Genomic DNA, 26,394 nt, shown 5'->3' on the forward strand with positions numbered 1-26,394 from the left:
CAGTTGCATTAACTACCATATGTGATAGCTGTCCCCAAGCTGGGCCCTAACCAGCTCAAACATACAGCCTTTCCCCCATTCTGTTCAGTTACATTTATCTGCACAGATTAGACCAGTAAGTGCTCCTGTGAATGCCGCTACTCTTCTCTCTCGCATGACCATACAACCAGTTTGCTTCCTCAAATTTCCAATGAAGCCTCCCAGTACACAAGACCAGTAGTCCATCAAAGCTCAATATTGTCTACATTGACTTTCAGGTCTCTCCAGGGTTGCAGGCAGGAGTCTCTCCCCACCCTACCTAGAGATTCCAGGATTGAACCTGAGACTTTGCATGCAAAATGTTGTGTGTATACTATAGTATTTCCCCTTTCCTCACCACCTGCTTGCTTGTGACCTCTTAATGTAGATCACACCCATCCTGCATCCTTAATGTAGATCACACCCATCAGTTGTTAGGACGTGTGCAGGTCTGTTTCACAGGGGGCTTGTGGGAGGCCAAGATACTTTATTTCCCAGCATTCCCCCCGCCCCATTTGTTCATCAGGTTGCCTTAATTTTTCCACTCACCTGCGGGGGTTCTTCGTAGTTCTCACCCTCAGGTTCCAACAGTGGCTCTATCAGTGGCTCCTCCACAGCTTCCTGACCAACCTCCTCAGGCTGTGGAAAGAATAACATCTTATTAAGCACTGACAGTGTCCTTCCCACGTGTCTCTTCTGAAAGCCCAGCAGAGTCAAAATCAGCAGGCTGCAGATGCTGTGGGCGATGTACTGTAAGATGTGAGCACCTTTTACAGTAATATTTTAGAAAGCTTTTATTAAGAACAAAAAAGAGCAAGTACTTGGTAGCACTGAGCATTCCTGACACTATGGAAAGGAGAGGTAAGTAAGCCCAGCGGCCCCTAACAACCCTAGTTAATCAGTTGAATACTAATATAATTAGTATATTAGTTGAAGAGGAGGAGTCAAGGGCCGGAGTCCAGCTCTGCAGTGAAAGGGCCCTAATAACTAGTCCTATGGTCACATAGTTTTTTGCCTTTGGATAGGCACCTGGAGGGAGAGTGCAGATGAGGACAGGGTTTAGCCCAAGGGCTGCCAGTTGTTGCTACCTACCCTTTAGCTTTTCTGACACTCATTCTGACTCTGTTGCAAGTGTTTTTACAGCTGCAGGGAGGCAGGCATTATTTTCTGCAAAGTCCCAGGCAGGTTTATAGGCAGCAGTTCCCAAGATTTTTTTTCTAACAATTAAGTACTCAGGAGCTTTCTTGGAATACCTCTCTGGATTCTCAGGTCTTGTTCTTGCAGGTTTGGTCAGCTGCCTTCAAGACTCACCACCCTGGAGGAATAACTGCCATCATGTTCTGTATTAAAGTACTCCCATTCTTATAGGCTCATCTCTCCTTGAACTTTGGGGATTAGAATCTCTCTACTGTAGGAGGACAGGTAGTACAGGAATAGGTCCTTCTGGGGCTGGGAAGACCATCTCCACTTTTCATTTGGGGAGTCACCCCCCAGGTAACTTCCTGTCTTCATCACAGGCAGACTCCAGCATTTTATGAGAGCCAAGCAGCAGCCGCCACCCATTATGGCAAGTCAAGCATTGGGGGAGTGGAACAGAGAGACCTCTCATAGCTTGTCTTGTTCTGATTCGTAGCTTGGCTGCATTGGCAGGGATAATTTGTCCCCTTACAGCACACTTTGCCTCTTTCCTGCATGACTAACGTCAGTGGGAGGTTGAAGTCTGGACCACTTCCATAGAGTGCCAGATAAGAAGAAGAGATTCAGTACCGCTGTCTATGCTCACTTCCCTCCTAGGCTTTCAAACAAAATGCCATACAGCTCCTCGCTGCAGGAAATATGGTCATGGCAGATCTGCACAGGGACGCCTTGGTGGGAAAACCCCCACAAGTGTTGCCCCAATGGGACAGGGTGGGAGAGCACTCAGGCAATCAGTGTCGTCTTCTCCAAGGAAGACCAGAGGGCATCAAGAGTCAAAACACTCCCCTACCCCACTGCAGTGAAGGGCGATAATATCCACCCTCACTTTGAAATTTCTTTGGATTAAAGCCACCTTTGGCCACGGCCTCACCCAAGCATGCTGTAATATTCCCAGAGCAAAGAACAGAGCCTCAAGCAATACATTCCCCACAGGGCTAGAGGGAGATATGCCATGCATAGCAGCTGCAGAGGTTATCACAGCCACGGGTGTCACAATACATCTCACTTCCTCACACTCCAACAAAAGGGACACTGTAGGTCCAGGAGATGCTACTGCTCTCATTCAGAATCCTTGTTTATTTGCATGCTGGTTTCCCACAAAATTGTCCCACAAAACGTGGCTCACAATGTATTGAGTGCTCAGTAAGTATAATGATTCAAATGACACATTAGAAGCAATTAGAAATAATCGTAAGTAAATACAAAAAGTAAATATATGAACACTAACTTAATTTAACAGCTTCAGGGTTTCCCAAACTTGGGTCTCCAGCTGTTTTTTGGACTACAACTCCCATCAGCCCTATATAGCACGGCCAATGATCAGGCACAGAGGGAGTTATAGTCAACAACCTCTGGAGTGCCACAGGATCCCCATTCCTGCCCTATGGAATGATTTGGAGATTCACCCCACACGTAAGAGGAAAGTTGGTGTGTTATTACTGCACATTTTTATCAATAAATTCATTTTTACTTAAGTCTGTAGTCTGCCCTTCAGAGGCTCAAATTCAATCTGTTGCTGCCTCTGTGGGCTTGCTTGTTCTAATTTAGAGTTGTCATTAGAAATGTTCCCTTGGTTTGAAGTGTCTGGGGGTTGAGGGGAGGGGTCCCTCCTCCCCTAAACATTAAAACTGAAGAATTGCCTTCTTGACCCTGGAGGGGGGGGCAATCCCCACACTTATGAAGAACAGAAATTGTCACTGGTAAGTATAGAATTTCCATTTTAGTTCCATGCCCAGAACCTAACTTCAAATATGTAGTCCGGCTGACCAAAAATGACAGGTCAGGTGGCCTGTATTTCACATGTTTAGATGTCTGGGTGAAGCCTTAATGTATGCTCGATTATTCTATTTCCCCAGTTCAGTTGCGAGAGTGGCTGGTAGATCTACAACCTTCCGTTTGAGGAAGGGCTGAGCTGTGATTGGCCCTGCACAGTGCTTCTCATCGAGGGACAGGAGCTGTTCAGTGGGGAGAAGGGGGGACGCTGCACAGCTCCCTTCCCCCATGCTGAGTAGAACAGAGTGCCTGCTCCTGCCTGGCTGCGCTGGCCTCATTTCTTCTTCAGCTGTTGCTATTTTAAGCTAAGCTGGAAGCAAACGGCTCAGCTCGTTGTGGCAGCTCGGCTGCAAGATTCGAGAGCCCTTCCTCAGATCGACCAGCCCTGCAGCTGCCAGACCGTTTCAGTGCAGGCTGCCCGCCCACCCACCTACTGTGAGAAACACACTCATTCTCAAACGTGCACGTAGGCAGGCTTCGAAGCACATGCCGGCACAAACGTACATGTTCGCACACAACATGAAGCACATCGATGCACACGGAAGTGAGATGCCGACATAAATGTATGCAAACATCCCTTTGGAATGTGCAGTTGTCACTGGCCTGGAGACTTACACTGTGCCCATGTGGGCATTCATTGCATGTGGTTATGTAGCACACAGTACACATACTCTCATGCAAGGGCATTTGTTCTTCTGCCCGTGCATGCCTGTATCTGTCCACACTGCTTATGTACCCTCAGTCTGAGAGGTGCCAGGACGATGGGCATCCTGGACATGTTCATGTCACTGTCGCACAAGTTTGTTGCCTTTCCATCTTCTGCTGCTCAACCAATTGTGCATACCCAAGATTCTGTTTTGTGGGATCTTGCACCAATCCCAAATGCCCATCGTATAATAATAATAATAATAATAATAATAATAATAATAATAATAATAATAATAATTTATTATTTATTATTTATACCCCGCCCATCTGGCTGGGCCTCCCCAGCCACTCTGGGCGGCTTCCATAAAACCAAAAATACAGTAAAATCACACGTTAAAAACTTCCCTGAACAGGGCTGCCTTAAGATGTCTTCTGAATGTCAGGGAGTTGTTTATCGCTTTGACATCTGCTGGGAGGGCGTTCCACAGGGCGGGCGCCACTACAGAGAAGGCCCTCTGCCTGGTTCCCTGTAGCTTTGCTTCTCGCAATGAGGGAACCGCCAGAAGGCCCTCGGCGCTGGACCTCAGCGTCCGGGCAGAACGATGGGGGTGGAGACGCTCCTTCAGGTATACTGGACCGAGGCCGTTTAGGGCTTTAAAGGTCAGCACCAACACTTTGAATTGTGCTCGGAAACGTACTGGGAGCCAATGTAGGTCTTTCAAGACCGGTGTTATATGGTCTCGGCAGCCGCCCCCAGTCACTAGTCTAGCTGCCGCATTCTGGATTAGTTGTAGTTTCCGAGTCACCTTCAAAGGTAGCCCCACGTAGAGTGCATTGCAGTAGTCCAAGCGGGAGATAACCAGAGCATGCACCACTCTGGCGAGACAGTCCGCAGACAGATAGGGTCTCAGCCTACATACCAGATGGAGCTGGTAAACAGCTGCCCTGGACACAGATTTGACCTGTGCCTCCATGGACAGCTGTGAGTCCAAAATGACTCCCAGGCTGCGCACCTGGTCCTTCAGGGGCACAGTTACCCCATTCAGGACCAGGGAATCCTCCACACCTGCCCGCCTCCTGTCCCCCAAAAACAGTACTTCTGTCTTGTCAGGATTCAACCTCAATCTGTTAGCCGCCATCCATCCTCCAACCGCCTCCAGACACTCACGCAGGACCTTCACCGCCTTCACTGGTTCTGATTTAAAAGAGAGGTAGAGTATCGTATCTACTGATAGTCCCAGTAGGCTCCAAGGATCAGCTGCCTTTCTATGGGAGACTTTTATATGGCTACGGGCTACGGGCTTTTTCTCAAGTTCACCTGTAGAGTGTGGGATGCTCACCTTCAGGTCAGTGGGGAAATCTTCCTTCTTGACCAGGCCTGTGGCAGCTGCGATATTGCCAGCCCCCGAGAAGACGGCTCCACCCAGCTGAGATGCCTGCTCCTTCGTCTTCTCAGCAACTGAAAGCCAGAAGAGAGCGACCAACATATTGAGGCCATGTAGTTAGCTCCTTATTCTAGATTTAGTGTTTGTGGCCTTTTGCATCCTGAATGAGGGGCAAAGGATCTTATCATCTGGAAGGGAGTCTAGCAGGGGTCTGGTGAGTGAAGGCTGCTGTAGCAGACGTATGAATTGTATCTCTCTCCTCTGCTATCTATGTACATGTTTCACAAGGCCAAGAAATAATCCTCCTTCGACCATAGGATCCTCCCCCCCCCCTTTTGGGCCCTCACCTGGCATCACAGTTTCTTCTCCACCAATGTGCGTAAGCTCATTCTTTTACCTGCCCTAGTACTTTGCAAGTTCAAGTTCACCAAGGCTTTCAGGTTTGTATGCCTGCTTCTCTGGAAAGCTGGGGTCAGGTATCTTAGCCAATCCCCACAGCTGGCTCTGCAGACGCGTGAGAAGCAGCTGGAAGGCTTTGTCCTGGGCCCAGTTACATAAGAGGTTTTAATGACAGCGCTTGTCCTGTTAGCCTGTGATCGCTTTAGCACAGCCGCCCACTCAGTGACCAGGCAAAGCATGGGAAAGGAGAACACAAGCAGCCAATACCTGAGGCCACACCTGCAACACCTTCCCGAGTTTTGCTTCCTAAAAAGAGAAAGAGAAAGGATGCATAGTTCAAAAACGTGGGAGAAGAGCAATGTCACCTGAGAAAATGTGCAGTGCAATAAATAGCCACACAAGATAAGGAGAAGCAAATAAAGCTTAGCCAATGCCCTTCAGACCCAGCCCACATTTCCTCGGCATCCCAGCCACAGACTCTTCTCAGAGAAATAATCTTCCTGCAGAATAAAAAATTTGTGAGAAGGAACACTTCCAAATATAGTTAATCTTTCATCCATATATTGGATATGGTCAATTCTATTCAAATTGCCTTCTTCAGAACATGGGAGGAAATTTAGGAGATCAACTCTTTAGGAAGCGGGCAGCATTTCAGACTTTGTGCCTATGTCTCAGAAACATCTGCTTCTGACTAATCTTCAGGTTCTCTGCCAGGAATGCGGCCTTCATATTTTGGGTCTTCAACTCCCATCATCCATAAGCAACTGGCTGGGGTTCATGGCAGTGGGGTGCAATAACATCTAGAGAGCCACAGTTTCTCCATCCCTGTATGTTTTACCTCAGCAGGCTTGTTTGCAGAGTCAAAATACCTGAGAAAAATCCTGAAGAGCCAGCTCTTTGTGCACATATTACTCACACACATTTTATGTGAATTACGACTCCATACTGACCCCCCCCCTTGTTCTTTTTTCCTGGTGGTATTACAGTGTTATGTTAGGGTAGGAGTAGCCCATAGTGCTCTCCATATGTTGGGACTACAACTCCCATCATGCCTGGCCATTGGCTATGCTGGCTGGGGTTGATGGAAGTTGTGGTCCAGCAACATCTAGAGGACCACAGGCTACCTGCTCCTGACCTAAGTGCTCACTCAAAGGAAGGCCCCACTAGTACTTCAGCTGACCAAAAGCAAAGATCCTGGGTCTTTAATATTTGAGGAGGGGGAAATGAGGCTGATACAACTTGCCATATAAGGACACAATATGTTCCACATACTGAAATTCTTTTTGAAGGATAGAGGAACACAACTCTCAAAAGGAGAGGAGCTCACTTGATTTGGATCCCTCTGATCCTTGTTCATTGTTCTGAAACTTAATCCCCACCTCTTTGAGACTACACACCTGCTTTTGGCCCTCTTGGAGAGACAGCCACCTCCCCATCTCCCAGAACTCGATAAGCCAACCATACTGAGACCAGACAGTCACCCAAATGACTCCATGCTACAAAGAAGAAAGGTTATGGTAATAGAATGTAGGAAAAAACCAGAAAGAAGTGAATGCCCATATTTAAAATAATTCTATACTGCCTCTCCTGCTCTTGGGCTGGTTCACAACATGGTGGCAGGAAACACAGCCTTTTGTGGGGTATGTAATGAAGAGAAAGGAAAGAGTGATCAAATCGTATCTGTGCAATTATGCCCTTATTGTCATGGCCTTATAGTTTGGAAAGGTAAACCTGTGAGGTAGATAAGGCTGAGAAATAACGACTGGCCCAACATCACTGTTGGGTTTCTATGTGCAAGGGTACTTCAAAAGCCCATGTGTCTATGCCCTTGGTCCTTCTCTTCCTTCACACAGAATAGACACAACCACTGGATTGTTTCATTCACGTATTTATTAGGAGCAAGGTGTGCCATCACATTCCGATTCCCCACTGAATACAATCCAGCAGTTCCCTGCTGGGGCACTGATTAGGTGTCATCTGAGGCCTCTCCCTGTGGCCTGCTCCTTCTCTAGTTCCTCTCTAGCACCTTCTTCCTGCTGGGCTTGGCTGGACCCTCACGCCCCTTACCTTCCTCCTCAGTTATAAGGAACCGCCCTGAGACATATGGATGAAGGGCAGTATACAAATTCAATAGACAACAATAATAACTCTGAACCCTCACTGTCTACACCTCTGTCTCTCCCAGCTGTTCCTTATCAGGCCTCACTGCAAGGCAGAAAAATGGCATGGCTTGTCTAGCTGCCGGCTTGCCTCTCAGCTACTCTCCACCAGCAAGCCCTACTGACCACCAGGGCCCCCGCCCTGCATCTATGCAAGAAGGAAGGAGCAAGGCAGTCCCAGTCATGGAATGAGCTTCATGGCTCTAGCAGTGATTGAAATCTGGATCTTTCAGTCCAACACTCTTAACTACTGCACCACCTATGACCACAAAGTCAGGTTGCAATCCTGAATCCATTGACTGAGACTTAATATAAGAGCAGCCCTGCGGTGGCCAACTAGATGCCTACAAGCAAGACACGACTTTTACTGGTGATAACCAGCAGCTAGCAATCAGAGACATACTGCCTCCAAGACTGGAAGCAATGCAGACATCATGGCTAGGGGTAGCCATTGTGTGGAACGTGTGACTTGAACTCTTCCCCCAGCACTTGCTTTTCTGCTTCCAGCTCCCAACCCACCTCCATTTCTAAACATTTCTGGAAACCCAAAGTGAAGGGTTGGGAATATTTCAAGGCAAGTGGTGTCCAGGTTAAGCACTCCCTTCCAGCCTTCCCCACTCCAAGTCACAAGTAGCTCTCAGGGTTTGAATGGACATGTATGGTTACAACAAGCAATTTGTTCCTTAGGGCCTCCAGATGACACTCCGCCGCCACACACCATACATCATACATCATTGAAGTACACACCATACATCATTGAAGTACACTCCAATGATACTTGACCTTTGGTCTTGCTGGCTGGGGCTGATGGGAACTGGAGGTCATAAACATCTGGGGGGCTACAGGTCCCCCATCCTTTAGACTGATATTCCTAGGGCTTGGTCCTCTAGTCAGACAAACTTGAGAGCTAGCCAAGAGACAGTGTCTCAGAAGGGAGGCAGGGGCTGTGAAATACTGTAGAGTGATAGATAGGTAGCTGTGTTGGTCTGCGATAGTCAAAATAAAAAAAAATCCTTCCAGTAGCACCTTAAAGACCAACTAAGTTAGTTCTTGGTATGAGCTTTCGTGTGCATGCACACTTCTTCAGATACACTGAAACAGAAGTTGCCAGATCCTTCTATATAGTGAGAAGGTGGGGAGGGGTATTACTCAGAAGGGTGGTGGGAATGGGAGATTGGCAGATAGCTGAGATGAGCCTGTTGACGACTCTTAACGACTGCAAGCTCATCTCAGATGCAGGCTCATCTCAGATGCAGGCTCATCTCAGCTATCTGCCAATCTCCCATTCCCACCACCCTTCTGAGTAATACCCCTCCCCACCTTCTCACTCTATAGAAGGATCTGGCAACTTCTGTTTCAGTGTATCTGAAGAAGTGTGCATGCACACGAAAGCTCATACCAAGAACTAACTTAGTTGGTCTTTAAGGTGCTACTGGAAGGAATTTTTTAATTTTGACTGTAGAGTGATGTGAGAGAACAGTAGGCAGCAGCTGTGGGGAGGGAAAAGTCCCCAATTCTAAACTTTCTGAGCTATAAAAAGCTGTCTAGCACACCCTGACACTGCACACACATGGTGCGGTGTTAATAAAAGAAGATAAACCTCATTAACAAAACACAAGGCAGGCAGCTGATCAGCTCCCGAAATGTTGCATCGCTCACAAGGTTCTAGGCAAGAAGCTACAACTGGGGAGACTGGGTTTTAAGTTGAACTGTCCATGCCAAGTGCACAGATCTGACATCACAGCTGACTTAGAGGCACCAAGACAAGATCCAAATAAAATGAGGCTGGTTATCTCAAAAAACATGGGTGGTGGCAGCTGCCTATCATTACCATGCAAGATGCCAATAGCAGGGAAATGTGACAGGCAGAATAAAACAGGAGTTGTTGGCAAGAGTCATACTCATTATGAGGTCTGCAAGGAATACTGAAAGGTGGAGCTGCTTATCCCTTGACAGAAGGAACCCTGTGTACCAAATTTATTGGCCTTAAACTCATCTGACATAATGCAAAAGGCCCCCTAGTGGTGAAATCTGGCTTATTCCCAGGACTTCATGACTGAAATTGCTACCCTTCTGGACATTTTTTTAGTGTGCCTGTACACAGTAAATGCACACATGTTACACAATTGTTGCAGGGAACCCAGGTGTGTCTTTCTTCAAGGCAGAACTTGTGTTGAATGTATATTGCCCAGTTCCAACCTACAAGCGGCAACATTTTGTCACTGAGAAAATAGCCCGACTGGTAGACAAGCAGCAATGATGGTTGTGAATGATGTGGGTGCTATGTAGGTGCATGAATATCACAGGCATTCATTGGCTAATGCCTGTGACATCATTAGGAATGATTGATGCAACTCCCCCTTTCTCCCCACATCTTTTTTAAACCCTAAGGAATCAACTGAGGGTGCATGATGCAGCCACCTGCTGAAACACCAAGCTGTTCTTAGTCTGGTCAGTGCCTGGATGGGATTTTAAATTCTTCCTTGGAGGCAGAGTCTCTACCAATGAAGTGTGTGGGTCCGCATGCACCCATTAAAATTTTTTAAAAATAACATCAAACCCAACAAGATTCCGCTGCCTTTTTAAAAATGGAAGTTTATTACTGGAAGATTGTGTATCCCACCTCAAGGCAGAATAGTGTCTTGCCAATGCTAGCATTAAGTATAGCATTAACAGAAAAGCAGCAATTCTGCTTTTTTTTTTTTATAAGCCTTTACCTGTAAATTGCAGCTTGATGCTGAGGAGAATGTGAAAGAGAATACCCTATTACTTTCTGCAGTGTAAATCTTTTGCGAGAGGTGATGATCTTCCACTGACTTCTTGTGGTGGGGTATTCCACAGGTAGAAACAACTACAGTGGTGCCTCGCAAGACGAAAAGAATCTGTTCTGTGATTCTCTTTGTCTAGCGGTTTTTTCGTCTTGCGAAGCAAGCCCATTGACGGATTAGCGGATTAGCGCTATTAGCGGCTTTTAGTGGCTTATCTGCTGATCGGATCAGCTGATAAGCGGCCTAGCGGCTTAGAAAAAGGGGGGGGGAAGGGGAAAAAAACCAGCAGGAACTCGCAAGACATTGTCGTCTTGCGAAGCAAGCCCATAGGAAATTTGTTTTGCGAAGCACCTCCAAAACGGAAAACTCTTTCGTCTAGTGAGTTTTCCGTCTTGCGAGGCATTCGTCTTGCGGGGCACCACTGTATACTGTACTAGCTCAGCTCTTCAGTGTTGTGAGCCACCTCTTACATTCCAAGTATCCAAAAGAGCAAAATGGAACCTTCTTTATCACATATACATAGATAAGCCTGAACTTCCTAGCTATCAGATCTTAACAAAGGCCAGATGAAAGTCCAAATATCACAGGGTTCTGCTAGGTTTTCAATTCATGAGGTGCTATCAAAATCAAAGCTACAGTTACGTCAGTTTCTGTGCTGTGAGATAATAAAGAAAAGCTACACAGTAATAAATCTTCATTCCCACATTCCAACCAAAGAGGAATGATTGAACAAACTATGCGAATATTTGGAATTAGCAAAGTTAACTGATTTAATAAGACAAAAATCAAAAAGTATAATACAGAAACAATGGAAATGTTTAAATGATAATTTATGTAGACAAGGATCAAATACAAGGTGTTGGTTGTGTTTAGAGTAGACTTGTGAGAGATCTAGATAATTTATTGAATTGATCATCTATGTGGGATTCTATGGGAGAAAAAAATACAGAATAACACATATACTGTAACTTTGTTTAAAATGTTTATAGGAAGTGCAGTGTAAGCGGTGGAAGACAATCAATGAAATTTTATTATTATTTACTTATTGAAATAGATGTAGAATAAACTTGGAAGAAACTTCGTATTTTCTTCTTTTTTCTTTTTCTAATTTCCTTTTCCTTTTTATAGATTTATTCCTTCTTTCTTTCCTTTTATCTTTCTTCTATATTTTTCTTTTTTATTAATAACATTATTGAGAACTTTGTACATATGTTATGTAATTGTAATATTTTGTTTTGATTTTGTAATAACTATGCTAAATTAATAAAATATTTTTTTAAAAAAACAATCTACATGTGAGGTGAGTGGCTGAGCTTGCCAGAATCCTAAGGACTCCACGTCTATCTTCTGGCTGTGCTGTGAATTAGCAGCTTGCATGCACAGTACAGTCATGAGGGTGAGCTTATGCAAAGATGCATGCCTATGAAACAATGTGACTTGCAGTGCCATTTGACACAGGCAGGTTTCACCATTAAGTGCTGTGCGGGGCATCCAATGGCAACCCTGGGGACAGGCCTTGTGTATGGGGTACAGTGGTATTTGTAGATGAGCCTTCCTCTGTGAAGGGAAACTGCTCTTGGAATACAACTATCACATCAACATCTACCTGAATCTGCAGTGACTCATGCAGGAGGCCATTTTAAGTGTAACTCTCAAGGCTTGCCTGAATATGCAAAGAACGTGCTATGATAATTTACAGTAACCGTAGCAGGAGGTGCGTTGTGGCTTGAGCCACGTCTGGAAAGCTCTGCCTGCTCCAAAACCTAGATTTATGGAGGCAAACTGTTGAGTTCTATAACAGAAGGCAAGATAAAAATAAAATAAAAAAGCAGTCAAGTGAATTCAATCTGTACACATTCAAAGGCACTCCGCTTTATTGAAGTTTCACATATGCCAAGGCTGAGGCCTTGTACTAAAAGAAAGCTGAGCCCCCAAAGTATATCACTGCATCTCCATGGAGCTTATATTCCCCCACTCCAACTCCACTGCTTTTCATGGATTCTCCAAAAACCTTCAGGCAGGGGCAGACAGAAGCTCTCCCAACTCTACATTCTATACCCAACATTGTTTTAGTGCTCCTGGTTACACCACCCCCTTGTGGAGCATCCTGCAGCAGCAGCAGGTGGGATCAACTTACCTTGCTAGCCCTTAACTCTGCTCCCCCTGAGCCAGCCCTGTCGTGCACCAGGTGAAGCTATCTGCTTCAGGCAACAAAATGGGCAAGTGGGGAGCTGGATGAAGGCAGGAACAGGTGCCTGAGTGGCGCCAATAAAACCTTTTAAAATGCTGAACCACCAGGGAGCAAAAACGACTTTGGTCGACACACTGTGCTTTTCACATTGCCTTCTTCCAGGGAAGGGTGGCATTAATCATGCCCCCCTTCCTCCAGCAGTGCTTTCATTGGCCATATTTGTCTGGCCAGCAATCCTTTCCAAGCACTGCTGCATCCAGCATTTCTCCCTGAGGTTCCTCTGCCTCTCTGGAGCATGTGCTAGCAGAATCCATGCTTAAACATATGAGGCCACTGCATCTCCTCCTCTGCAAGCTTCCCTGCTCATGCCTGGGGGCTTTGTTCAAAATAAAGATGTGTGCCTTGCCCTTGCAAGCCCATATGTGCAGGCAAATATAGCCTTCCAGGTCCTGGAAATGCAGCTAACACCACAGCACCCAGCCCTCCCAGCAGGGAATCCCATAATCAGCCATGGGAGAGGGGTGCACAGCATCAGAGAGTGTGGCATGTGACGGCTGGAGGCCGCTGTCAGAGCAGTCACAGTAAGTCATCTCTTAGGCAGCGTAATCTGCTATGATCTGATCTCCCTTAACGGGTCCAATGGGGACATGCTGGGGTCAGGTGTGCATAGCACCTAAAGTATCCCAGACAGTCCTGGGCAGTTGGGGAGGGAGGGCTCCAGCATGCCGGAGGCTCCCGTCCACTACCAATACCTCCTTCCAGCAGTATAATTGGCACAAGGGCTGTTTTACTCCCTTGGAAGCTTTCCAGCAATTGTCCTGCAGATGCTAAATCCCTCCTTGGCAAAGAGCATTATCATGCTGACGGCCAAGAAAGAGGTTAGGCCACAGCCAAAGATTTCACACCCTGCCTGCCTAGCAATTGAGGTGACCTGAGCTCTTGTAAACAACCTCCATTCCAAAATGGATACTTTGTGGGCATCTGTCCCTTGAGGTCAAATTTACACCTCCAAAGCTTCACCAATTTCAGCAAGTATTTTTTTTCCCTATGGCAAACCTGCCTGAAGGGAGATGCACAGTTCAGAACAGCAGGGATCAGGCATCAACACCAGCACAGCTTTCTAGCCCCTCTTGTCCAGTTCTCCTTGATCCTGGGAAGAGTGGGTCAGGAGAAACTGATGGCTAAATTGGAGCTGAAATTAAATCTTCCTTTGCATTTAACATGCAGGTTTTTAAAAATGTGGAAGTGGTATCAGATTGTGGGGCAGGGAGAAAATGTGATCAGAGTAGGGTGAAGGGCAAATATAGTTCTTTTCTGCTCCTGCTGCAGTTCTGAGGACCTCCTCCCCCATCTCCCTACAGATGGCATTTGATGGTGGGGGGATCTCCCATTAGCAAAAGTGAGAAGCAAATACACACTTAACATCAAGTATAATTTGGGCTCCAGGCATGCCCATAAAAGACCTAAAAATCCCTCATCAACCATGCACTTACTGGATGGCTAATAATCTGCAGAATGAGGTATTGATAGCAAAATTCAGCATCCTAAGAATCTCTGTTTTCTCTCCCGACTTTCTTTTAAATAAGTAAGCATGTTTCTAGACCTTATGGTTGTAAAGATAGGCTTGAACTTGTATGGGTAATTCTCAGAAGTCAGAGTTGTTACTGTATAAAAAGCCCAGCGTTCAGGGTGTGAGGCTTCAGTGCCCTACATAGCTCCTTACTACTCCCCATGGTGGGCAGAGCAGCTGAATAAATTGTGCATAATTAAGGGAGGGGGGAAACTGCTAATCTGCGTGAGTTATACAGGTTGCAGAATTCTACTCTTCTTACTGCAAAATCTGGGGGTCCCTTTGCATAGGATTTTCTCTCGAAGCACGCCAAGCCTTGGGTGAGAGACTGTGTCACCATTCACACTGTAAAATGGAGATATTAATGACCTACCTCACCACCACCAGAACATTGAGACAAGAGACAAGGGCAGTGAAGAATAACAGTGTTTCACAAAAGCCTTCAGGCAGGCGGCTTATGAACATACAAAGCAGCCTATATTGATGCAGAACATTGGATCTTCTAACCCAACACCATCTACTCAACTGATAACAGGCTTTTGATGCACATCAAAAGACTGAACCTAGGGTCTTCACTTTCAAAGCATGACCACTGCCACTGAGCACCTCTGCATCCACATAGCTGTGAGATGAGACCCTTGGGAGGCAATTCCAATGCAGCATGCAGGCAAGACCTGACAGTGTAGCCTCCCTCTTAGGACATGGTCTCCCAGTTCAACTGAAACACTCGCCAGTTTCCAAAGTCTGTAGGGGAAAGACAGTGAAGCACTTTGCAGACTAAGGGTTGTATCCAACTAAGCTCTCCGCAGAGGAAACCCACTGGAATTAATAGACCTAAGTTAGTCATGTCCATTATCAGAATATGATGAACACGGGATAGAACCCTAAAAATTAGAAATCCATTCCTCACACTTAGGGACAGTGACGGACCTACATTTTTGTGGCCCTGAAGCTTGAACTCTTATGGGGGCCCCTTTGCAACTAGCAACAATGTCTGGGTAACCAGTGTTACCTTCTTCAATTGAGTTGTTCCATGATAGATCACCACACCTTTACAACATCTGTGCTACTGACTCTCAAACTATGGGATTGTTGAACTATACACAGCCAAAAATAAATAAATAAAATTGAGTTGTGCGACTCAAATTGGGATTACTAGACCCCAAAATTTTAAGCAATGTGTACTAAATTCACTTCTGGGAGCCCTCTGGTAATAGCTTAAGATTCATTAGTTTCACAGTGGATTCTGCCCCTACTTAGGGCCCGGGACTGAAGTGGTGGCTTGCTGCTTCTCCTTTGTGCTCTTGCTCTGATTTCTGTAGCACATCTAGCAGGGGGTGGAAAGGGAGTAACTTGGGAATTCCCTGCAGATGCCACTCCTGCCTTTTTCTACTGTGCCCTCCTGGCACAACTGGAGAAGCCAGCTGGCCTCCAAGCACTTCCTTCCTCCCTTCTTCCACTTCCCAGACCACATGGTCAGTGTTGCTGCCCAGCATCTTCTGGGACCACTCTTTTTATTATTTACAAGCACTGGTTCATAAGGGTAACCGAGTCATTACAAAAAAAACAGCTTCAAGGGACTTGGACTTGCTTCCTTAGGACATTCCAATTAAGAAAGTAGCACCACGCCATATCGATAAAGTGCACAATCCAATGATTAAGTGCGCCGAAACCAGAGATGTCTGCGTTAAGATCCCAGAGGGATCTCCTGCAGGCCCAGCGGTCTTCAATATGCTTTTTTAATCAGCAATCTGGAGAAAGGTCTTAAAATCCCTGCCAATAAAGCATGCCCAAGAAACAAAATGGCTAGAGTGGTAATTAATGGGAAGGACCGGGCGCTTCCAGCTCTCTGAATTGCTTGCTATGCTGGGCCCGTTCCAAGAAACATGTTGCTGCAGCCAGATGCAAGGTCATCCCTCTAGGAACAATGAATGCAGGGCATACCTAGGGAATGGGAGACTGCCTGGAAAGCAGAAGCTCTCCTATTAAACACCCTGCAGTACATGGCATCTGCCCCTTATTTCCCTCTGACATTCCCTGCTTGTGAGAATTACCCTCCCACCAGTCAAGAATGCTTTACATGGGTTGGTTAGGATTATGAGAAGCTGCCTTATGCTGAGTCAGACCCAATGGCCCATCCTGGTCAGGACTGTCTTAACACTGCCTGGTAGCTGATCTCCAGAGTTTCGAGCAGGAGACATCCCCAGCCTTGCTTGGAGATGTCAGAGAGTGGCCATGCAAGTCAGATGCTCTGCCCCTGAGCTGCAGCCCTATCCCAAATAGTTGCACTAGTTAAACCTTAAGCCTGCTAACCAACATTTTCTTCAGACAACCTTCAATATCAAAAGCTTGCAAAATGGTGTTTTACCTCTCTGTTCCATTACCCTGCTTGCATACAGCAATAATGAAGATAATTAATTACTGGCTTATGGACTGGTTGGGTTTTCTACTGTGGAACAAGGCTAGATTCTCCTGTCAACCAGATTCTTTAGCCAAATAGAATTCTGTGCATTTGAAACAGTGATAATAGAAGGAAATGAGTGGAACCTGCAACAAAATGTTGCAGCATGGACTGTTCTTGTTCACTCTTCAGTTAGTTAAGTCTTTTCCCATGCTGCTCCACTCTGTTCCCCCAATTAGTCAGCATTCTGTGGCCACTGAGTGTGCTTAGGTGCTATAAAGGGTTTGGGTTTTTTTTACTTCTCCAAATCTTAAGGTTCTCCCAACGTACTGATACAACCCTTTTGCATGTGGGAGGTGACAATTTGGCTACATAAGCCACAGAAATCACAGCCTGATATCAAAAACAGAATAATGGACAGCCTGATCCTATGCAGAAAATTGGACAGGATCTCAAAACTCGTCTAGTCCAACCTCCTCCCAAGAAACGCTCTGCTACGGCATCCCCAATAGGTACCCAGCTTCTGCTTAAAAACCTCTAACAAAGGAGAGTCCGCTGCCTTCTTCCTAATCCTTTTTCTTGTCATTTGAACCCATTGCTCATCAAATATTTGAAGGTGGCTATCACATTACCTCTCCTCCAGGCTAAAAATTAAACATTTATCACCTCTTCACCAGGCTAAACATACCAAACACCCTGGAAAAAACTCATTGGTATTTACTGGAAATAAGTACTAGTGCATTACACTGTACAAGACTTACTCTCAGGTAGGTGAACACGAGATTGCCACATTACTTACTCCTGTGAGGATCCAGGCTAAGGGTGGGATTCAACGTAGCGCTATGGAGATTGCTCTGTCTGTGCAAAGCGTTTCAGCTTTCCTGATGGAATGGCCTCTTCTCTCTTCCCCCTGCATGCAGACCTGGGGGTTCTCCTCAGCCCCCAGATCTGATTGGGGACATGTGGGGCATGGGAAGGAGAAAAGGGGAAAGCCTCGTTGTGCTAGTAGGACTCATGCCAGCTCTTGTGAGCACAACTATTAAGTTGACTCCAGCCCTAAGTCCTGATAGCCACAATCTTTACATAAGGCTATTCTTTTTTGATAACATTCTTCCATATGCACACTAGCACACTTCACATATGGAAGTGCGAAGGTTATATCTGGCCATTTTACCTGGTGTGCTAATTCTGTACATGCAGGGAGGTTTGTTTTGTTTTTTGTTTTTAAATATGGGGGAGCATTCAGAAATATGGCCCCACAGGCCCACTCACAATAAAAAATGGTCCCACTTCATTCTAAGTTCATTCATATAATCATTCAGGAATTATTAAAATATTGACATCCTGGCCTTCTAGAGTAAATATATCTTTCAGTGCGGTTTACAACATCTCTCAGCACAATTTCATAAAGCAATATGAAATAAATTATTGAAAAAGACACAGGATCAACATATATGTGCTTCATAAAAGCCTGCCAAAATTAAAATATCTTCAGTAACTGGTGAAAAACAGTAGGGGAGGTGGCCAACAACTCTTCATAGCTCAGTCAGTAGAACATGAGACTCTTAATCTCAGGGTTGTGGATTTGAGCCCCACATTGGGCAAAAGATTCCTGAATTGCAAGGAGCTGGACCAGATGACCCTCATGGTCCCTTCCAATTCTACGATTCTATGATATGGGTGCAACCACTAAGAAGGTTATTCCTTATTCTGCTCAGTTGTGCCTCCACCTTAGGCAGGAGACACAGAGAATGACCTCCCCTTTCTGATTATGGGGGACAGACAGGAATGAGATGGGAGGTGATGCCTAAGGTATCCTAGACTTTCGGGCTTTAAAAGGTAATCATTAGCACAAAATAGTTGGTAATGGGCAAAATACCCTTAGATTAGTGTAATAAATGTTGCAAAGTTGGACCCAGCCCTTCCCTATTTTATTCCTTCCCACACAACCATCTTTTCCACGGAGATCTGTGCACATCATTACATGTGTGCAGCAATGGCAGTAGCTCCTATTCTTCCTCTCTATACCTGTAGCCTTCTTCTGCCACCTTGGGGCCTCACACCAAAAGGCCCTGCCTCTTTCCTTCAGGGCAGCTGTGGCTACAACAGCACATCTTAGCAGAAAAGGGAGAGAGAGTTCCATCTGCCTCAAATATTTTCTCTCTCTTGGATTGCCAGTAGTACATGTGAAAAGGATCTAGGTGTCTCAGTAGACTACAAACTTAACATGAGTCAACAGTGTGATGCAGCAGCAAAAAAAGCTGGTGCTCTTCTAGGCCAGTGTTTCCCAAACGTTTTTGGGCAACGGCACACCTGTTTACCGGAAAAAAATTTCGCGGCACACCACCATTAAAGCCCCGCCCCTGTGACATCATTCGGGGAGCCGGCGGCCCGGGCCTGAGCTGGAAGGAGAGGCGGTGCTTTTCGGCACAAGGCAATCGGCCTGGAATTGTTTCCCGCGCGCTGCGAAAGGGAACAGCTGCGGTCGCGCGAACCCTCCAGCGCTGGGAGGGGAAAGGGCGGAGTCGCAGAGCACCAGCTGGCCGAGCGGTTGCGCGCAGCGTTGCGCTTTTGGAGAGCGTGCGGCTGCTGCTAGGGGATCCGGGGACGTGAGCAGGCCTGGCCCGACCCGGGTTGAAGGAGGACAAGCCGGCAGCGCGCCAAGTGAGTTCGGTTGCGCGCGACGGCCCCCGCTCCCCCCACCCCCGCCGGATCCTCGCCGCCGCCGCCTCTCGCCCGCCTCCCTCCCACGGCACACCAGCCGATGTCTCACGGCACAGTAGTGTGCCGCGGAACACCGGTTGGGAAACACTGTTCTAGGCTACATCAGCAGAAGTATAGTATCCTGGTCAAGGGAAATAATAGTCCTGCTCTACTCTGTCTTGGTCAGACCACACTTGGAGTACTGTGTCCAGTTCTGGGCATCACAATTTAAGAAGGATACTGACAAGCTGGAACGTGTGCAGAAGAGGGCGACCAAGATGATCAAGGATCTGGAAACCATGTCTTATGAGGAACGGTTGAGGGAATTGAATATGTTTAGCCAGGTAAAGAGGAAACTGAGAGGAGAGATGATAGCCATCTTCAGATATATCAAGGGCTGTCACATGGAAAATGGAGCAAGCTTGTTTTCTCCGGCTCCATAAGCTAGAACCCAAACCAATGACTACAAGTTACAAGAAAGGAGATTCTGACTAAACATCAGGAAGAACCTTCTGATGGTATGAGCTGTTGAACACTGGAACCGACTCCTACAAGAAGTGGTGGACTCTCCTTCCTTGGAGGTTTTTAAGCAGAGGTTGGATGGCCATCTGTCATGTATGATCTAGTTGGGATTTCTTCATTGAAGTGGGTTGGACCAGATGACCCTCAGGGTCCCTTCCAACTCTACAGTTCTATGATTCTATTAATTTCAGGTTTTTCTCCATGTCACCATGCAACCATTAGACTGCCCCACCATTTGATAACATGGGGTGAGGAAACTGTAGGATATATACTTAGGGTCAGTGGGGGTTGAAGTCAAACAACATATGGGGGGCCACAAGTTCCTCATCCCTGAACTGGATTATTACGGCTGGCTACTGTGAACCCAAGATCCACAAGTTTATAACAGCAGCAGGAGAGGCAGACTGCTTGGGTACTCTCTATGTAGTTCTTCAATAGAGATAAGATTCCATATTTGTGCACTATTTTTTTTTAATTTAGATACCCTCCTGCCGATTTTCTCTTCCCTTATTTTTATGGTGTTGCTGTATTTTATTATATATTTTATCATTATATATAACTCTTTCACTTTTGATATTGTATAGAATTTTTACACTGTATAGATATTATCTATGAATATTTGTGTTCTATGTTATAAACTACACGGCAGTCTTCTGAAAAGGGTTTTACTCAGAGTAGACCCATTAAAATTAATGAACATGACTGAATTTAGCTCCATTCATTTCAATAGCTCCACTCTGAGTAACTGTTGCATACCACCCGCAGATTCAGTGCTCTCCTAGCACCACCAAAACGTTTGGTACTTTCAAACAACCAGTTTGTTGAGAACTCATCCAGGTTTGTTTGCAGGGAAGTTAAGTGACAGTGGCCATTTAATGAGCATTCATTCTTGCTTGCTTGTGAGGAGGTGTGATGACACTGCATCAAAGCAAGGCTTACCCCCACACTTCCAGTGCATTTTCCTGTCACTTTCCTTCTCACCAAAAAAGGCTGTGGAGTTGTTGCTGGGGTTCTTTCACGTGGGTTTGTTTGTACAACACCTCCCAATCAGCTATAATGTCATATCCTGTATTTGCGGCATGAGATTGAATCCCACTCGAGACCTTCTGCATGCAAAGCAGATACTCTAGCGTTGAGCCACGGCCCCTCCCTAATGAAGGAGGTTTGGGCATCCATTGTTCACTTAACATGTCAGCCCCAACCTTTAACCTCCAATAAACATCTCCCCATCCTTACAACTCCTATCCTCTTCCCCAGGCCTTCTCTATATGTTCTTTCTTCTATTGTTAAAAGGGGAAGAAATTTTATATCCATGCATGCAACTATGGGTGGGATTCAATCAAGTTACCATGTGCATGCAATGAAGCCTGCTCAAGCAATGGGACTTCCCGTCCCCCGTCACTATGAACCATATTAATCTGGTCTGGAGGATTAGGGGAACCCCCAGAACAAGTTTAGGGGCAGGCAGGGGCATGAAATGGGGGGGGGGGCTTGTTGCATACCCCACTTAGTGCTAGACTGAATGCACATGTCAAAATCCGCATAATCTATTTCAGATGCAGAATTGATTTTGTAGTTGCAGAAGAGTGCTTTTTTTAAAGCATGCCATTCCACAGCCCCTAATATTTGTATTTAAAGACATAAGCAGAGAGATAAAGAAAATGAGGCAAAAAAAGACTGGGTGATACAGGCAGCAAAGTCTGAAGCAGGAAGATCTTTTAGACTACAACTCCCATTAACCACAAGGTAACAAATGCTATCTAAGGCTGATGGGAGTTGTAGTCTGAGGCAGCGGCGTCTTACCCATAGAGGCTAGTGGCACAGGGCGCCAAGTTCTGGAGGGTGCCAGAGAAGAGGCGGAGGTTGGAAGCAGCGCCTCCTGGCATCAGCTCGCTGCCCTTGCCCGCCTCCGCCATGCCGCACTGAAGCAGCGCCGCGCCCGAAGCCTCCGTCTGCTGTGGTCACCGCGGCACGAAGCATCCAGCTGAACTGGGAGGGACCGTGTCCAGCCTCCGCCTCTTTCCTGCTGGAGGAGCTGCCCTCCAGCTGCTGCACACTTCCACACTTCCTCCAGCCCCGCTGTCTTCCTCCCTAAAAAAAGGTCGACAACTCAGGGAAACGGGGGGGGGCACAGGGGGGGCGCACAGGGAGCTATGCACCACGGCACCAGATATGCTTAAGACGGCCCTGGTCTGAGGACATCTGGTGGGCCTATACAGTAGTACCTCGGGTTACATACGCTTCAGGTTACATACACTTCAGGTTACAGATTCTGCTAACCCAGAAATAGTACCTTGGGTTAAGAACTTTGCTTCAGGATGAGAACAGAAATCGTGCTCCGACAGCACAGCGGCAGCAGGAGGCCCCATTAGCTAAAGTGGTGCTTCAGGTTGAGAATAGTTTCAGGTTAAGAACGGACCTCCAGAACAAATTAAGTACTTAACCCGAGGTACCACTGTACTGTAATATCTGCCCACAACAATATTCAAGGAAGGGTGGGTTCCCAAGTTTTCTGCTGTGAAGAGCCTGTCCAGACTGACATATAAATAACATGATGTGATGTGGACAATGCCATCACAATGTATAGAATTTTCCCCATAAAAGTTTGGACCTCACTAGTGGACAGAAGTCTTACCCTCATCTCACTTTCTCACTCTTGCTCTATCAGAATCTCTCCCTTTTTCTCCCAAGAGCAAATTTGTGCCATTGCACCTGTGCACTTAAATCTCTTGCCTATGTTTCAGCAATGGCTAAATATTTCCTTCTTCCCATTTCCTCTCTTTCAAGTACCCTTCCTGATCTCACCCAGGATTTCTGTTGCTACCTTGTATTTTTTGGGGGGTGGGAGGTGGAATGCATCAAATGAATTATAGTGGATGCCTGCAATTGTACATACATTCACATTCACATTTTATTTTAACTGAACCTACAATTCTAGGAGGAAGAAACTCATATGTACAAGAGGACCGCCAACAATGAAGACCAGCACAGTGAGGGACAAAGTGAAATAAAAGTGACAGCTGACAAAAGTGTCAGTGAGAAGATGGTAGATGAAGTCCTGGAAGGAGAAGCACTCTGGATATGCATCTCATTGTCCTGGCTAGAGGGAGTGGTATGACAGAAGAAGATCTGACTTGCCCATGCTGATTGGGGCCGTTTTGCTGATGAATCTGTAAGAGGCAAGGTAGGTCCTGAATGCAGAGCAGGCATTTATGAATATTCATCCATCTGGCTCTCATGCAGAGCCAGACACAAAAGCAGCAGACAGAGAGCCATCCCCATGCCTTTTCCCTACCATGTTGCCCAATAAACTGCAGTGGTACACCCCACTTGTGCCCTGGCAGAAGGTTCTCCGGAAACACCAGCCTCAAGGTTGGGCTGGCATCTCCACACATCTCATCCAGAACCTAAGCAAGCCTTAAATTATTGGGGGCAGGGAGAGGAAAAGAGGACCATAAATGCATTTCACTATTCTGAGGTCCTTCTGCTTTAGCTACATTATGGCCCCTCTATTACATCTGAAGGAGAGAAGCTAAGAAGATTGTCCTCCTCTGTTCCCTGAAATACAGATCGCTGCATTGGGGTGTCTATATCTATGGGCAGCAGCTTTCGTGTTAAAATAAATTGCCTAGGGCAACACTGAGCCAAAGGCTTGGGCCTCATCGTTCTACATGCAGGAGCAGGCAGAAATAAATTAACATTTATTTATTTTATTGGACCAACCCGTTAAAAAAGATAAGGAAGACTTCCTAGCTCACAATCTTCATTAGGCCATGCTACATCATAATGTCCATCTAAGGTACACTTGTTTTGCATCCTGGGAAACTAGAAAGCTTGCACGCCCATTTAAAACTACTACAGTGGTACTTAATTCGTTCCGGAGGTCCGTACTTAACCTGAAACTGTTCTTAACCTGAAGCACCACTTTAGCTAATGGGGCCTCCTGCTGCCGCCGCCGCACCGCCAGAGTACAATTTCTGTTCTCATCCTGAAGCAAAGTTCTTAACCTGAAGGACTATTTCTGGGTTAGCGGAGTGTGTAACCTGAAGCATATGTAACCTGAAGCGTATGTAACCCGAGGTACCACTGTATTTCATTTATTTTGCATCCAGCTTGCGCCTTGTGCCTGCTTTTTCACATGAGACCAAGAAGGCCAGGAACTTGAGAAGGAACGAAAACAGAATTAAGGAATAACCATGCAGTGTTGGGTCTTGTAGAGTTCCAATCAGCAGCCAGTCCATCAGGCTACAGGAGAGGGAGAGATGGGACTGCAGGGCTTCTGCACTGGCTCTAAGAGACCAGCTTCAACAGGTCACTCCCTTAACTGTCATCTTATCAGCAGCTGTTCCATCAGGCTATAAGAGAGAAAGCAATGTTTCCTCCATTGGCTTCTCTTCTCCAAATATTTCCATCCCAGCTAGTCACTACAAAAACTCTGAAACTTAGATCTAGTACCTGAGGTGGTTTTTCCCCCTTCTCCCTACGCATTCCTTTTCCTTTTGTGTCATGTCTTTAAAATTGTGAGCTTGCAGGCAGGTACTGTTTTGTCACTATTTATAAACCACTCTGGGACGCTTTTTGGCTGGATAAAACTAATTATTATTATTATTATCATCATCATCCTATGGGTATTCCTAGTTGTGTCATAGACCCCATATGCCACTATGGGCATGCCATTCATTCTGTATGCCTTGGTTAGAAGAGGATTGTGGTTCAGGTCTACCTGCTAGCAGTGCTTTAAATACAGTAAACGTGACATTCTTGGATCACCCAAGAACTGTGCAGATATCTGAAAAACAAACAGAACCCCACAGGTATGCCTAAGAAGGTGAAACCTTTTGCACGTTGAGGGACTTATGACATCAGAACCCCAGGGGATGGTGGTGCTCAGGAAGGAGGATGCAGAGCATTGCTTTGCAGATACTGCCCCACAGCATCAGACTCCAATTTTCTAGGTTGCCGTCACCCTGTAAATTGTGTCCCTTCACCATTGAGGGGAAGAGGGAGAAATCAAACTGGGGAAGGGATGCCAATTTGCCAGCTTTGAAGGCCTGGCCAGAATGATACAGAAACCCAAGCAACGGGAACCATCTCTCCTCCTTCCCTCCCTCCCTCTAGCAGATTTGTTTCCTCCTGCGAAAGGCGGGCACAGCTAGCAGGGCAGCTCTGCAGCTGTGCCTGCAGCAGCCTTACCGACATAGAGCACGCCTTCCTTGGTCTTCTCCGCTGCCACCGCTACCCCTTCCTTAGTCTTCTCTGCTGCAGCAACGACCCCTTCCTTTGCCTTGGACAAGCCCTTCATAAACGCATCCATCCCGGCACTGAGCTCTGTGTGGGGGAGACAAGAGACCAGGCAAGATGGCTTCAGCAGAGGGCTCTGCTGCTTCCAAGGAAGGGGAATGGTTACATGGACTGCTGGGGAGAAGGACCTGGAGGGATATGGGCTTTAGAGAGAGATGGAGGAAATCGGGTATGGTTCCGAGGAGGCTGGAGCCACAGCGTTCCCAACAGCAAAGCATGAGGGCTGCCCCCTAACTCAACAGCCTCAGGCTGTATCTTACTGCAGCCACAACATCTTAGCTTGCTGTTGAAACAGGCAGGAGATTTCCACTGCCCAGCGGGCTCTCCCAAGGTGGAAGGCTGGGGGAGCAGGTGCAGAGCCCAGCTCGGTGCCATGGCAAAAGCAACCTTCTGCCCCAGATTCAACAAGTCTGATGACAGCTGTTAGTGCTGCAAAGGCCGCCGTCACCCTCCATCCTCCTCCTCGGCTGCTGCCATGACCATCCCCATCCTCCCGGCCTACCTCGCCTGCTCTAATGGCTGCAGCTGCTCCCTTCCTGGGCATTTTAACGCGGGGGTGGAAAGCGCCGCTCCTCTTCAGCCCCGTTCCTCAAAAGCATCCGCTCCCGCATCCCCCGAGAGACAGGAAGAGGGAAGAGAGGCTGGGATTTAGCCAGGATTAAAGCCGTCAAAACAGGGATGACTCCGTGTCCTTGAAACCGGGGAGGGGAAGGGAAGGGTGAGGACAGGAGACGCTGCTGCGCTCTCCTTTTCTGCCAATTATTTGGGGTGGGGTTTTGTGGGGTGTGGTGTTCCTATCCAGGAATATAAGCCATCTCTTTTCTCCATCAGTATTCCAATTCCCGGGGGGGGGGGCACGCTTGCGGAGATGGTGTGGGGGTATATATATCCCACCCCCCCTCCCGAAAAGAGAGATAGTGGCACCGTCGCCCTGCGCACTGATGGAGGGGGGAATTCACCTCCAGGCCAAACCTTATGCCACCGCCCGCCGCCCCCAATCCGATCTCCAGAGGATGCCTCCGATCTCCAAAGGGGCGAGCGAGTCGAGCGATAGGAGCGCGCCCAGGCGCTGCTCACCTGCGATCGGCGATAGCGCTGGACTCGGGTGCGTCTCCGCTAAGGGGGTTCAGATCATTCCGGGCCAGAGCGAGCGAGCCGGCTGGGCAGGGTCAGTGGAGCAGGCGGCGAGGTGCAGCGGGGCAGTCAGGGCAGCTCTGCCATGGAGCAGCTCGGCGGGGAGGAAGAGGAGGAGGAGGAGGTGGAGAAGAGGAGAGCCGAGGAGACGCCGGCGCCTTCGCCCTGCTGCTGCCGCCGCCGCCGCTGAATATTGCAATGAGCCGCCGCGCGCCCTATACCCGC

The 26,394-nt window shown here is 47.0% G+C and overlaps 1 protein-coding gene across 3 annotated transcripts in view; it reads right to left on the minus strand.

Moving 5' to 3' along the window:
- Window positions 1-26,394, minus strand: part of SNCB (synuclein beta) — a 42,093-nt gene that overhangs the window by 951 nt on the left and 14,748 nt on the right. The window contains exons 1-5 of one of the 3 annotated variants that reach the window (XM_083488561.1): window positions 26,113-26,369; window positions 24,928-25,062; window positions 5,688-5,726; window positions 4,977-5,095; window positions 568-657 (exon numbers count right to left, since the gene is read on the minus strand). In XM_083488561.1, the coding sequence (XP_083344687.1) occupies window positions 568-657; window positions 4,977-5,095; window positions 5,688-5,726; window positions 24,928-25,048 (369 nt within the window). In that variant the 5' untranslated portion in view covers window positions 25,049-25,062; window positions 26,113-26,369. Of the gene's footprint in view, window positions 1-567; window positions 658-4,976; window positions 5,096-5,687; window positions 5,727-24,927; window positions 25,063-25,537; window positions 25,736-26,112; window positions 26,370-26,394 lie in introns of those variants that run through there. The other 2 variants (XM_083488562.1, XM_083488560.1) reach the window with 2 other exon arrangements.

The sequence above is a fragment of the Podarcis liolepis genome, assembly GCF_965112155.1.
Source record: "Podarcis liolepis genome assembly, chromosome: 2".
Classification (NCBI taxonomy): Eukaryota; Metazoa; Chordata; class Lepidosauria; order Squamata; family Lacertidae; genus Podarcis; species Podarcis liolepis.